The 12,882-nt window shown below is 43.7% G+C and overlaps 1 protein-coding gene across 1 annotated transcript; it reads right to left on the bottom strand.

The window, feature by feature from the left end:
- Window positions 1-6,700: 6,700 nt before the first annotated feature.
- On the bottom strand, window positions 6,701-10,067 carry UQCRFS1 (ubiquinol-cytochrome c reductase, Rieske iron-sulfur polypeptide 1). The gene is made up of 2 exons (XM_021540516.2): window positions 9,819-10,067; window positions 6,701-7,474 (listed from the first exon to the last, which is right to left on the bottom strand). The coding sequence occupies exons 1-2, from the start codon at window positions 10,027-10,029 to the stop codon at window positions 6,864-6,866; spliced, it is 822 nt and encodes a 273-aa protein (XP_021396191.2). The 5' UTR covers window positions 10,030-10,067; the 3' UTR covers window positions 6,701-6,863.
- Between the last annotated feature and the right edge of the window lie 2,815 nt (window positions 10,068-12,882).

Here is a 12,882-nt window from a genome sequence, read left to right as displayed (position 1 = left end):
ATCTACAGAGTTTATAGAACCTGTACAGAGGTGCCCTACGTAACCTTAATCTGTTTTAAAGTTACCCATGCTGTTCTGCAAGGAATTGTATTCCAAGGATGCCATTCCTTGCCATCAGTGTTCTTCTGCTGGGGTTAAAAATGGCCATGGGGGAAAGGACAGGACTTGGAGCTGTGTCCTGACAGAGGCTGTCATACCTGAATTGCCTTCCACAGCTGAAAGGAAATCTGACTTCAAACCTTATGAAGGATGTGCACAAGTATAACTGCGTGGTGGAATGAGTTGGATATATCAAAGATTAATGCATAACTCAAACAGAAGTAAATGATGCTGCACATGAAGTTTATGTGGTTACTCTGAAGGGCATTACTGGGGAGTCAGAGATTGGAGACAAATGAGTGATGAGGTAATATTGCTCTAAATAAAATATGAAACAAGAATAATGAAAACACTGAGCTATATGTTCTCACAGAGTTAGAAGAGTTCTATCAAAAACTACAATTAGTTGTCAAAAACATTCCTAAGCCAAAACTTGTATGGTTTAGACTTCAAAGCAGTGTGTCATTCAGAATACAACTGCAGTGCAACTGGGAGGCAGCTTAGAAGATAATGGGAATAGCACTTCGAGATCCTTAGATGAGAGTTAAATGAGTTGCTAAAGAAAATTTTCATCAGGGACTTCAGTGTTATTTAATTGCTGTAACTTATGTCAAAATAGAACAGATAAATGTAGATATTTCCAAAAAGATGCACAGAAAAAAGAATTGTTTAGCAACTAAGTCCAAAGAATATATGATAGAGACCAAACATGTACAGTGTTTGGCTTTTTCTTTCCTCTGGTACTGATAAAGCTAATTACAGAAGAAAGTGGAGAAAACTGGTTTTGTATTGTCCAAACAAACACATTTTAGCTAAAAAGCATTCCATTAAAGCCCACTTGGGTAAAAACATTGAAAAAGCAACACACAAGAAGCTGCCAAAAATGTTAATAGATTGTATCTCACCTGGGAGAAACATACTGCTGATAAGACTACTGATGAATGAAAGACAGCTAAAAATCACAGAATGAGGCAATTTCTGCTGCCTCTGAGCTTTGTGGAAGGTAAATGGAAGGGAAAATGCCTTAAACATCATGAACATGATGGGAAGAATGCAGTCACAGATCCAAGCGATTTTTCATAGGTTGCTGAACCTTCTCTGCCCGAAGGTAGAGACTGTGCCTCTGACCATTCTGTGCTCAGTGGGGCTTTGGAAATTGGTAAATTGTAATTCATTACTGTTCATGGGGCATTTATTTTGCCTCTAAAGATTGAAGCTTCACAACATGGTTCAGTTTAGTATTTAAATGAGGCATATTTAGTCTACCATTGCACCTATAGGATGTTTTGCCTCCTCCCGTGTGCTGTGCTTTGATTGCAGCAGCTTCATTTTGTGCTGACTTGAGATAACTTTGAAGATATTTATGCTTCCTTTGTAGGAAAAATGCTGGATTAATTAAGACAAACACTATTTCTAGGTTGATGGGCTCTGGACATCAGGGCTTCCTAATCCATAACCACAAGCTAGACCATTATTTTATTACTGGTTTTCTAGGATTTTCTTTACCCACCCAAGTGCTCCATCCCTGGGTGTTTCCCTGGGGTTGTGAGTGCAGCTGACGTGAAGGGCTCAGAGTGTGGCTGCTCACAGTCCACAGCCTGTGGAGCCCCTCCTGCCTGAGAGAAGCTGATGGATGTGATGCCTGCTGGCATAAGTGGAAGTGTGTTTGCCTGGGAAATGAAATGAAGGAAAAGGCAGAGAGGAGAAAAATTCTGGAAGACAAATAGGGGTGGAAATGCCAACCTTTACTGACCTCAGTAAAACAGCCTAGAGATGGCAAGAAGTTCAGGGTGGAGAAGTTGATGATTTATAGACTGCTTGTAAGAATGGCTCATATCTATTGCTATGAATATGAAATAAGGACACATTATCTGTCAAAATACAAAGCTGTCCTCAAAAACAAATGTTTCTGAAAAATGATTGGCACAAGGCAAGGAGAGAAAAATTATCACAAACAACTCTTCTGAGTGTCACTGTGATTGGGCCCAAAAATTACTGGATGAATTCCAACCTTCGTAAAGCTGATATAGAAAATACCATCGTAAATATTAAATGATAAATTTTGAACAGCCTGACATATACTTACTTGCATGTACAATAAACATATAGAATCATATAGGTAAGTTTTTTTCTTTTCTGTTACCATAATGCAAGAATTTCTGTATCAGATATACAATGTCAGATATGCCTTGGGAGAAAATACCAATGCTTTGTTTAGTTGGAAAAAACCACAAATGTTTTGAAGCAGTTATTTATCTTCCTAGTCTGTATCAAGTACAGTGGCAAGGAGAGAGATCTTTTTATTTTGTACTGTAATCTGAAGAAGAGGTATTAAAAGAACTGAAAACAAGAATAAATAGTGGCTTCTGCTTCTGGAAATATTATAGTCCAAGTAAAGCCATTTAAATACAAGCATATCCACGTGTGAAAAGCATTTAAATCCAAGTGTGAAAAGAAAAACATATTGATCTATATATGCAGTCTTTAATCAGGCAGTCAAAATTGATGTTGTTATAGAGAAAGAATTCCTGCTAGGTCAGAAGTTCCCTGCCACTCTAGGTACTTCAATCACAGTCACATCTTGTTGTGTGTGTTATTTTCTAGCTTGCACAGTATCTCAGTGTACTTTGGACCTTTGGGGTATCTACAATCCCAGGCAAACTGCTGGAAAAGCCACTGATTTTACTGCTCCTGATTTTACTGCTTAATTTAAAATTGCAGTTCCGTTGGATCTGAAAATAATGGGGAAGCCCAGCTGTAGCCTGACACAACTGATAGATTGCTGTGTAGAGGTGACATCCTCAGGGGACAGTTCCAGCTGACACCTGAAATGCTCTGTCCCACTTGTTGCAAGCCAGATGGAAACCTCCAATTTTGAGTTGGTTTGTTTTCAGATAGCAATGTGGCCTAAATGTAGTCAGTGCTGTAGTCAGTCACCAGTTCTGTGTGAGTTATGCACAAGTATGGTTACAAAGCCATCCTCCTCCTCCTGGTCCCCACACAGACTGACAAAAAGCCCTGCTGCTGTTAACCTGTGAAATAAAACTTTCAGTTGCTTCTTGCTAGTTCTTTAACTTTCAAAAAGGTAGACAAGGAAGGCAAATTTCAGTGCATGCCAAATCTACCCTCTCATGATATATTATTCAAGCAGTTTATATTATGGTTTTAAGTACTCCTTTCAACTATTAAGTCCCCATACATATAAAATTTCCTGGACCTCCTAGGAGATGATGCCTTTCTCAGAAACTCTTTTGATCATCCTAGGGCTGTGGAAACCAGCAGAGTTTTTCAAGAAGCTGGCACTTTTTCTTTGTGATGGGAACTAGAGGCTGGCATTATCTTAGAGGTCTTTTCCAACCTTACTGATTACCCTTCTGTGTATTGCAATTACTTGTAGATTATATGATAACTCTGAGGAGTATTTGGGGTTCTCTTACGGTGTTAAGTCCAACACCACCATGAGATTGCTTGTAGAAAGCTATATTGGTGATTTTTACTGTAGAATTTTTGCTAAAGGTGATTTTTACTGTAGAATTTATACTAAAGGTAACTCAAATACAGGCTTGTGCTGAGTCCAGAAGCAAGACCCTTTCATTTGTACTGTTTACCTTCTGATCCACCTTTGTCTCTATGAGTGTAACTTCTGCTTGGTGTGGGAGAAGACAAAGTCATTGTACAGTTGCCAATTCTTTGACTGACTGATGAAAGACATGAGCCATCAGTACTCTGTTCTCTGTTCAGTTCTCCTGCTAATTCTCTATTACTTATGGCAGAAAAGACACTCTCCTCCTGTCTCATGTTCCAAACCCCTGTAGAAGTTGGGTAAACCAACAAACATATGCATTTCAAATGTTCTTTAATTCCAGAATTGCTCATTTTAAATTGCTAATGTCATAGGGGGAAAAGTGCATTTAGCAAACAATGTGGTACATTTTGATTATGCATTGCTAGAACAAGGCAATGTCATAATTTATGTCTTGAGGTTATTAAAATGTTATAATGCTAAATAGTTAATTAAGAAAATCTATCACAGCTGTGACATAAAGGGGTTGGCAGTAGTGCTAGGCAATAAATACCAACAGTTCTGTGTCTCTTTGAGCAAACCAAGTTACAATGTGTTGTTTCTCTTGGTGCTGCAGCATGTTAAACAACACAAGGACGACTATAATAAGTCAGAAAAATGCCCAGATAACTCAGTGACCTACCTCTGAGGCTATAAATTGACACTTAAAAAATAATCCAGCATAACACATGCATTCAGTGGTATTTCCCTCAATTTTTTTCTCTCTTGCAACTTTCTGGCAAGAGGAATGTTCTGTAATCAGTAATTTATTTCTTCCATTAATTTGTCCAGTCCCTCAGCTTGCCTTATTCCTGTATCAAGAATTCAATTCAATTTAACATTATAATTTATCCCCACAGATTTTAATCTTCCAAGTTATTTTAATGTTTGATCTGTTGACAGTGTTATAAACCATCCATTCGTGTTTTCATGGGTATCCCAGATCCTTTTCTGCAGACCTGCTCCCTAGCTATTAGTTTCTATCACAACACATGCTGGCTTTGCAGGGTGTTTAATTTTCATTCTAATCCTTTTTGCATCAAAGTTAGCAGCTGTACCCAGTTCACCACCATATCCAGCTTTACAGAGCTCATTCTCTGCCAGCTGATTAACAAACAGTGGGCAGTGCTGGATTCACAGGCTCTCACTGGGCTCCTCACAGCATGACTTGTTGCTCCAACAGGGAATTGCTGGTAGTTCATCCACCAGCACTGCTTTGGGAACAGCAATTCTCTAAAATAGTCCAATTTATACCAGGTTCCTTGATAGACATGAGAACATTTTGTGAGATGGTGTGAAAATCTTATTTAAAACTGTGGTAACTACTGCTAATATCCCTGTTTTCCAAGGCCTACTATAGCAACAAATGCGATTGCATTGACTTGACTTGTTCCTGATAAATCCATGGAGGTTATTACTTATCACCTTCTAGTATTCTAGCTGCTTACAAATAGGATTAGAGCATTTTGTATTTTAATAGGCATAAAATATAAATGAAGGCTTTAATAAATTGAAGCATCATTAATTTTGAAAGTGTAGAATTAATACAGCTGTTTACCTAACGGACCATGTTATATGTCACAACTTCTGTTCTTTTACAGTTCCTACACAAATTTTCTGAACACAGTGAGCCTTGCTGAAGTGCTCAAGGTCCCCCTTTCCTCCTCTCAGTGCAAACACTACTGACAAATGATGGCAGTACCTCTGATGGGTGTGGGAATGAGCAAACTGCTCCTAGCTGTACCACTGCTACCAATCCTGGTCTGAAGAGCACCTCAAGACCTTGTATTAGCGGGGGCTGAGTTGCAGATGGAAATGGCTCCAAACCCACATTTCTCTTGATGACATTCACCCAAATTTTATCAGTTTTGTCTGACCTCTCAGTTACTGCTGTTTTTCTAAGTTGCTAGATATGTGGAAAATAAAATCTCCCTTTTAAGACACAAACCCCTAAGGCAGGGTAATGTTAAATAGAGTTCTGGTTGACATTTCCCAGTTATTGCCCTTGTTCTTCATGCCATGGTCTCTAGAACCTTCCAGACTCTGGCCATCCCTGGGGATGCCTCTGAGTCAGCGGCAGAACTGGGAGTTAATGGAATGTTGCACCATGGCTCAAGTGTCCACTGTAACCACCCACCTACCCCTGGCTCCTTGGCAGTCATGAAGGGCTCCTCTGGGTGGGCTTTACGAGATCCAAGTCAGAATCTGTGTCTTTATGCAGGATTGGCTTTAACTTCACCTGCCTGAACCTTTCTTTACTTGTCCCTTTGCTTCAGCTACAGCAGCTTTATGCTGTCTAGATCCATTTGAAGAGAGGGAGAGAGCAATCTTTTCTTTTCATGAAGCACAAAGAAAATTGTACTTCAGAAATATCTGCATGCACAAAGGATGTCAGTTGTTCACCAAACAGGCTGCACACAATGGTTTTCAATTTTTACTGACTGCTACTTGCTAGATTGTGACAGTCACTGAAATGAATGACAACCTCTATTGTGAAAGTGGTATCAGACAGAACTCTCCCTCACTATATCCACAGAACAGTATTATGTCAGACCACACTGTAGTCTCTGGTTAATACTGTTTAATTGTAGCAATCTGATTTTTTTACTAGTTTATTGTGAGTAAGCTTTTATTATTTGCATCTTGAAAATTCTTTCAGACTTTTCTGTAGTTTCTGAGGATTTTAGTTTTTATTCTACAACTGAGGGAGCACATCAGTGCAGTGCAGAAGTATTTTCATACCAGTGGTAAAGAACGGGAAGGAAACACAAAGTACAGGATTACTGGTGTCTTTTGGCTTTGTTCTAGAAATAGCAAACCTTGTTTCTCCTCCTGTTCTGCATGCAGTGAAACACCAGCTCTATGCTATATTGGCAGGAACAATGCTGGCTGAAACATCTCTTTGTGGCTTTGTAGCTCAATGCCTTGAATCAGCAGCCCTTCAGAAGGGCTCTGTGTTCTGGGTCTGCTGTAGCATCTCCTTGGCTGGACACACTAGAAATGTGTACATAAAGAAAGACACTTTATTTTAAGTCAGGAACAAGTGCTCACTCCAAGTTTTTATTGAAATCAAACAGAGTATTCAAGCATAGTTCTGCTTGAGAATCTAGATAGCTAATTTCAGGTTTTACAGTATGCCTCAGTTAACCCTTCTGGTGAACATTATTCCCAGGAACATGGAAGTGAGCAGGCACCTCGTCTCTCAGCCGACCACCACCGTGTCATCCCCAATGAACTGGTAAACTGGGACCTCGAGGTTTAGGGGAGCAGGGCCTTTCCTGATCCTGCCAGAGGCGTCATAGTGGGAGCCGTGGCAGGGGCAGTAGTACCCGCCAAAATCCCCGGCGTTGGCGATGGGGACGCAGCCCAGGTGAGTGCACACGCCCACCAGGATCACCCACTCGGGCTTCTTCACTCTGTCTAAGTCGTGCTGCGGATCCCTCAGTTGAGACACATCAACTCCAGCCTCCTGACTAATTTCTGCCTGGGTTCTGTGACGCACAAAAAGGGGCTTCCCTCTCCACTTGAAAGCCATGTTCTTGCCTTCTGGAATGTCAGACAGCTTGATCTCAATCTTTGACAAGGCCAGCACGTCAGCAGAGGCACTCAGGCTGGAAATAAACTGGGTGACAACATTCTTGGCAACGTAGGCAGTTGCCACACCTGTCGCTGCAGTCATCAGGTAGGAGAAGCCTTTCCTGGAGTTGCTGCTGCCTTGGGAAGAGGCGCTGGCATCCTGCACGTCCTGGCGGCGGTAGGCAGAGAAGTCGGGCACCGTGACATCGTTGTGGACACAGCGCACGCCAGCGGGGGCTGCATGGAAAAGGACAGCAGGTGACACCACGTCCAGGTAAAACACTGGCATGCATTTGAAATTATACTGTTTTAGTGGCAGGTTTGGAATAATGGGTAAAAGTTATTCCAAAGTCTGGGTAGGATTCCATTAATTAAGCATTTTAATTTTATGTTGTATGAAGATGGTTTTCAAAGAGAATTTTTGGTACACCAAAGGTGATCTGTGAAACTGGTTTCCTATTCTTTGAAAAAGAAACCTGATCAGGGTGCAGAAAATCTGTCAGAAGTTCTGGGCTTCTGGGAAAAAAAGTGAACTGTTTTTTCAGTAAATGTCAAGAAAATGCTCCAGTAGGATACCATGACTAGAAAAGACAGACCTGTTTTCTATTCAAATGTTTCTTGTAAAGAGCTACTAAGAAGAAATCTGATGTAGTGAAGTTTGCACATCTGCAGTGTAATTTTTGTTCTATTATTTGTCTGAAGTAACTTCTACGCCTGCAATAATATTAAGTGTGTGGTTAAGCATTTTTATCATTAAAAATACCAGGCAACCTCTTTTATATTAAATTGTTGTCCCAGCTAAAAGCCACAGGAAATAATTTTACACCTCCAGACCCCAGGCTCGCTTTTTAAAAGATTTAGGGCTAACTGTTCTATTTCAAGTGGGATTCCCCCATCAAACCCGTGTGCTCAAATAACAGGATATGAAGGATAACTAAAAGGTCTCCCATGCGTTTCTCCAGCAAAAGAAAGCTGTGTCCTCCACTGAAAATCTATAAGCCAAAGAAAAGAACATGGCAAAGACAGAACAAATTACTTGCCAAAGTACAACCTGTTACTTGAAGAGTATTATTTAGTCTTTATATTTTCTGTCAGTTGGCACAAAGTTAACAGATGTCTCAAAGTACTTAAGCTCTCAGGGATTTATATGCAGTACAATGAGGATAATAACTATATTTACTTAGAAGAAACTCAGCATTGAGAAAGTAATTGCTATAGGCTTTTAACTGCAAAGAAATTAAACCAAAAATCAAAATTCTGAGATAGTGCTCCATATTAAGTTATTTCAGTATAGACTTAAAGCAATAGTAACATGTAATATGACTAACTTCTAAAAAGTCTGCTATACTCAGTGAAAAGCATGTTTGATGTTAATTAAAATGTAGAGCACAGCTAAATGTCAGCCATGTCAGTTCCAGATTTGTAGAATTTTCACCTGAACAAACCCTTTACAGCTGAGGGTCAGATGAAGTACAGTCTAATTGCTACAGAGCATCTTCAGCACGGCACTGCCCTCCCAGAATTAAACGTGTGCACTCTGCACCAGCTGAGGTAGAACATTCCATCAGAGACAGCTGCAGAGCTGGGCAGCAGCTGCACTGAGAGTTACAGAGCTGGGCAGCAGCCCTCCAGGAGCTGCAGTGAGAGCAGCACAGCTGGGCAGCAGCCCTCCAAGAGCTGCAGTGAGAGCTGCACAGCTGGGCAGCAGCCCTCCAGGAGCTGCAGTGAGAGCTGCACAGCTGGGCAGCAGCCCTCCAGGAGCTGCAGTGAGAGCTGCACAGCTGGGCAGCAGCCCTCCAGGAGCTGCAGTGAGAGCTGCACAGCTGGGCAGCAGCCCTCCAGGAGCTGCAGTGAGAGCAGCACAGCTGGGCAGCAGCCCTCCAGGAGCTGCAGTGAGAGCTGCACAGCTGGGCAGCAGCCCTCCAGGAGCTGCAGTGAGAGCTGCACAGCTGGGCAGCAGCCCTCCAGGAGCTGCAGTGCCAGCCACAGCCCTTCGGGCAGAGGTCGGGCTCTGAAGAACACCTCGGCGTTACTCCCTGGCCGATGCTTTCCCCACCTGGGTAAAACACACGGTGTGCTCTCACTGCACCCCTCTGTTCCTGTGTCCGCGTATAAAAGCCTTCCCGAATGACAGGATTTAGCTGCATTTCCTCAGCAGTAAAATAAAAATCACTGAGCTGTCCCCCTCAATATCCCTGGATACCCCGGGGACATCCCGACCCGCCCGGACACAGTGCTGTGCTCGGGGCTGACCCTACTTGGGCAGAGGTGACACACTGCGGTCCCTGCAGCCTGCCCCGCTCAGTCATTGAAGGAAGCTGGCATTCAGGTGCCCTTGAACGAGCTCTGCAGCTGTAAGTGGGTGCCAATTACACCGGTGACAACAGAACCAAGCATTTAAGAACCCCGATCGGCCCCAGCCCCCGCAGCCCGCCCGCCTGCTGTCCCCTCCCGGCTCGGCTCCCCCGCCCGCCGGGCCGGGCCGGGCCGGGCGGTGCCCGGGAGCGCCGGCAGGGCCCCGCTGAGCCCGCGGCAGTCCCGGTGCCGCTCCGGCCCGCCCCGCCGCTCCCCCGGCCCGCACCGTTCAGGCTGGCGCTGGCGACGAGACCCCCGCGGGCGGCGCGGCCGCTCAGGGACTCCCGGCAGAGCAGAGGCCGCTTCACGTCCAGCGGCACCTTGTGGTCCCGGTGCGCGGCGGCCGGGGCGAGCGGGCGGAGCGGGCCGGGCACGGCGTGCGCGGCGGCGGACACGAAGGGCGCGAACGGCCCGGCGCGGGCGGCCACGGACAGCATGGCGGCGTCCCCGCGGCGACCTTCCAGCCGGCGCGGCCCCGGCGTCACCGCGGGCTCGCGCGGCGTGACGTCACGCGCCGGCGCGCGGCGGTGACGCAGGCGCGGAGCGGGGCGCCCTGAGGGGAGCGGGCGCAATACAGCGCTGCCTAGCCTTGTTGCCTCGGTGTTTTTTTATTTTTATTTTTATTTTTTCCCCTTTCCCCCACCTTTTACCCCTTCTATTTTTCTTTTTTTTCCAGTCTCCTCGGGGTGTTCCGTGCGGCCGTGTGCCGCAGCCCTGTCCCCGCGGTGCTGCCGGGTTAAATGGCAGCGGGACCTTGCAGGAGGGGTTCGTGAGGCGCTCTGGACACGCCGGGCTCCCGCGCCTCTCCTGCGGGACAGGACCCTGCTAAACACAGCAACGCGACCCCAGGGCGCCTTGGAGGGCTTAACGTGGGTTTTGCCTGCTATTCTTAGGGTGTGATTTTGAGCTGTGTGGTAACAATACTTAGAACTGTGTCGCTCCTAGGATAATACCTGCTCTTTGTTACTCTATTTATTTTGCACTGCGTGATTTTTGGTCCTTTTTGTTTCTTTTTTTCCTCTTTTCCTTAGTTTACTAATTTAATTTTTTTTTTCTTGGTAGTCCTGGACCAGTTTCAAATAGGGGCAAAACCTAATTTTTTTACTTTGTCATAAATTGGTTGAGGGTTAGGTTTTACTTACAGTTTGAGGATGCAAAGTGTGTTTGACAACAACCACATCCACTCTAGGGGCTGTTCTGGGGCTGGGGGTTAATTGCAAGGGGACAGTAAATATTTCACATAAATACTTCATATAGATATAACTCTTTGGGCTAAAGGAGAGAACCACTCTTCCACTAATGACTGGAGCAAATATCTGTTGAGTTTTTTTGTAGTTACTTTTAATTATGGAATTTTTTTCCCCTTAAATTTATTTTACTTAATAATAGCAGTTTTATGCTCGGCTTGTTATGGCTTCCAATGGTAAGATTTAGTTTGGTATAGGTGAACACACTGGTGGATGCCTACCTGCTCCAGTCAACCATTTTAACCAGTTCAAGCTCCTGAAAATCCCCCAAAATGCAGGATAAACTTGACACAGAGATATGTTTGAAAAAATTTAGGCTGAACCATCCTCTAGAAACCTAACAACAATTTCCCAGCTACTCAGCTGTGAAGCTTTAGTGGTTTATACTGGCTGTATGGAGAACTATTCTTTTGAAATTCAGATCTTGCTAATGATATTGCTGCTAAATTATTTTATGATTGTGCATTAAAACCTCCCCCATCTTTGTAGAATGGTAGTTTAAGGACTGACCTTATTAAGATTTATTTAAGGGGTTGATTTTTTCATTTTCTTTTTAACTGTTAACTGTACTGAAATATGGTAGCTCTAATTAAGTGGGATGGATCATTTCAGTCCCAGTACTATTGATCTATAATTTATTTCTTTCCCAGCACGTTTGTGACATCTAAGCCTCAGTAGATAATGATTTACCCAACTCAGTTCACTGTACTGTTGGTAACTGTAGTCACTGGTGATGCAGTAATTAAAGGACACCACAATAATATTCTTGAGCAAAAGTAATTTGTATAAACTCTGGGGGCTATCAGTCAATATATGGGTGGGAATAAACTATCCAGGTAGAGAGGGTAGAAAATGGGAAGGCCATTTTAACAGCACACGTTTTATAATCATAATTTAGGAGAAAAGGAGCTACAGAGGTGTGATATTTTCAATTACCTAACAGATTATAAAATTATTATCATGGAATCAGAATGTGCTGAATTGGAAGGGACCCATCAGGATCAGCAAGCCCAACTCCTGCTCCTGCCCAGGACAGCCCCAGAGTCTCACTCACTGTGTGCCTCGGGGTTGTCCAAACACTTGTTGAGCTCAGCCAGCCTTGGAGCTGTGCCACCACCCTGAGGAGCCTGTTCCAGTGCCCTGCCACACTTTGGGCTGCCCACTTTTTCCTGCTCTCCAATCTAAACCTCCCTTGAGTCAGCTCCCAGCCATTTCCTCAAGTCCTCTCTCTGGTCCTGAGAGTGAAAAGAGCTGTTCCTGCCCTTCTGCTTCTCCCTGTGAGACCACAACGAGCTCCCATGAAAGATCTGATCCCAGCTGAACAAGTGCTGGTAGAGCTAAAGGAGACATTTTGTGGTTCACCATGAAAGTGAGGATTTCAGCTAATATTTATAGAAGGGTTTGTTAACAAGTGTGGCATTTGGGGGTTTTTGTTGGGGTTTTTTTTGGGTGGAATTTTTTTAAGGATTCTGAGTTTTGGCAATGATGCAAGTTTTGAGTTTGCTAACCTGGCTCAGCTGTTTGGCAGATATGGCCTCATCCCAAACAGTATATTATTCTGACTGGGGGGGGGGGGGGGGCATTCTCAGAGATGTTGGCAAAATGTGCTTGCTACTTGTGGAGCTTTTTGACAAAATGAGGTACTGTGATGGAACAGTAGTTACAGGACAAGGAGAAATGGGCATGAATTGAAAGAGGGGAAATACAGGTTAGATACCAGGAAGAAATTCCCTATTGTGAGAATGGTGAGACACCAAAAGAGGTTTTCCAGGGAGTCTGTGGATGCTTCAAGCCTTGAAATGTCCAAGGCCAGGCTGGAAGGAGCTTGGAGCAACCTGGTCTAGTGGGAGGTGTCCCTGACCATGGCAGGGGAGGATGGGACAAGGTCATCTTTAAGATCCTTTCCAATTCCTTAATGTTCATTCTATGATTATTTGGGAAAGAATGGTTGTAGATTTTTTAAAGACTTAAATCTGAATTCAAATTCCAGTGTGGTTAGAACAGAAATAAAATATTAAAATATTGCAGCAAAAAGGAACTACA

Source organism: Lonchura striata, chromosome 13, assembly GCF_046129695.1.
Source record: "Lonchura striata isolate bLonStr1 chromosome 13, bLonStr1.mat, whole genome shotgun sequence".
Lineage (NCBI taxonomy): Eukaryota > Metazoa > Chordata > Aves > Passeriformes > Estrildidae > Lonchura > Lonchura striata.
Note: the sequence above shows the minus strand (reverse complement) of the source record. Positions and strands in the feature narration are given on the sequence as shown.